This window comes from Rutidosis leptorrhynchoides, chromosome 11, assembly GCF_046630445.1.
Source record: "Rutidosis leptorrhynchoides isolate AG116_Rl617_1_P2 chromosome 11, CSIRO_AGI_Rlap_v1, whole genome shotgun sequence".
Taxonomy (NCBI): Eukaryota; Viridiplantae; Streptophyta; class Magnoliopsida; order Asterales; family Asteraceae; genus Rutidosis; species Rutidosis leptorrhynchoides.
In genome coordinates, this window is record NC_092343.1 from 19,170,839 (window position 1) to 19,172,849 (window position 2,011).

Here is a 2,011-nt window from a genome sequence, read left to right on the forward strand (position 1 = left end):
AAGAAACATTCCATTTACGTAATAGACGATCAACGATAACAAATCCATCTAGATATAATAACAATGTATCATTACAAAAGAACGTAAACGACCACCATTCTTAAATAAGAACAAGTTTTTTCCAAAATAAATCATCAAAAAATAGATTAATATTTAACACGCGTCGATCCGTTGTCTCATTGAGTAACCTATAAAAAAGTTATAATAATTGTATAAGTTAAATATGTATAAACATACACTAAATAGTTAGTTATTTAATATTGTACCTTTGGCATTTGAAGTAGAACACGTCTACGTTTCTTGGTAGCGAAATCTTCTATTATTTCATCTATTGAAAGTGTTTTTACAATGTATCTCTCAATGTAAAGAATCAAGCAATTTTTAAGAAAATCATCACCCATGTTGCAACGAAGCCTTGTTTTAACAATTTTCATTGATGAGAAAGCTCTTTCACTTGTGGCAGTTGAAACAGGAAGAGTTAATATAAGACCAATCAATCTATCAAGCAAAGGATACATTTCTGACTTCTCAATTTCTCATAGGCCTCTACATACCTCAGCACCAGTTTGAACCTTTTTTAACTCTGGATGATTAGGCACATCTAGCTCATAATGTTGCAACTCATGTTTTAGGTGGATCATCTCTTGCTCTGTAAAGTCTAATGGATAGAACGTTTTTGCTAACTTACATATGTCACTTTTATTGAAGGGTTTTTTTTTGGTCTAAAGCAACAATGAGTTGAAGAAGTTCTGTCACAGACACATTGAATCTAGAATTCAATTCTCGTAACTGACTATCAATAGCAGCAATGAACACATCAACTCGATAATGATGTTCCATGGTCACATTGTCTTTTTTGAACGAGATCGAATAATATCTTTGTAAGTATGTGTCATTTCAGGAACTTGAATGCTATTAGATCCACAAAAAACAACAACTCTTTCCATAAGTGATTGCCATCCTTGATCAATTATATTTTGAATCAACAATTTTGTTGTGGAAACTAAACTTAAAGCATTAACTATATCTTGAGATTTACGTTGTATAGATTGAAAAAGCTTGTCGGTTGTTTTCATCATCTTCTTCATCAAATGCAAAACAATAACAAAATCAAATGAAAATAATTCGGTAAGAGCAAAAGAAGCATCACCTCTTTGAGAAGGAGTAGACCCGCTAATAGCAATTTCATGTAGAACTACAATGGCTGGACCATACAATTTCAACAAGCTATGTATGGATCGATAATGTGAACTCCATCTTGTATCTCCAAGTCTTTGCAAACTTTGGATCCGATTTGCTCCTTTGCCACTCTCAAGCTCTCCAATTTCTACCGAATGTGCAATTTCACTAATCTGTGCATCTTGTAACTGATCATGACACTTAGAAGAAGAATCAATGACATTAACAATAAAGTTAAGATTCTTGAAAAATTTATGCACTCAACCACATCTTTAGATGCTGCAACTAAAGCTAGTTGCAACTGATGCGTAAAACAGTGAACATAATAGGCATAAGGACATTTTTTTTCAATATTGAAGCTTTTAACCCATTCCATTCTCCACGCATGTTACTAGCTCCATCATAGCCTTGACCTCGAATATCTTGAACATCAAGGTTATGAAAAGATAAAGAAGACAAGATTTCATTTCTCAAAGTTAAAGCACTTGTATCTTTTACATGGACTAAGTCTAAAAATCTATCTTTTACGTACCCCTCTCGATCTACAAATCTCACAACAATTGCCATTTTCTCTTTTTTAGATTAATCTCGACACTCATCAACTATCAAACAAAATTTGGATTTCCCAATTTCATCACGAATTGACTGTTGCACATTTCTAGCAAATAATTGCAAAATTTCTTTTTGCACATCTGGAGAAGTATACATAGCATTTTGAGGAGCATTGTGCATCACAACCTTTTCAACCTCTTTATTATAAGAATCAATTAACTTTAACAATCCAAGAAAGTTTCCTTGATTTTTTGTATTAACTCACTCATCATGACCTCTA

At 32.7% G+C, this 2,011-nt stretch overlaps 1 protein-coding gene across 1 annotated transcript; it reads right to left on the minus strand.

The window, feature by feature from the left end:
* Positions 1-842: 842 nt before the first annotated feature.
* LOC139874328 (uncharacterized) lies at positions 843-1,746 on the minus strand. The gene is made up of 2 exons (XM_071861773.1): positions 1,495-1,746; positions 843-1,379 (listed from the first exon to the last, which is right to left on the minus strand). Exons 1-2 carry the CDS (start codon positions 1,744-1,746, stop codon positions 843-845), a joined length of 789 nt encoding a protein of 262 aa, XP_071717874.1.
* Between the last annotated feature and the right edge of the window lie 265 nt (positions 1,747-2,011).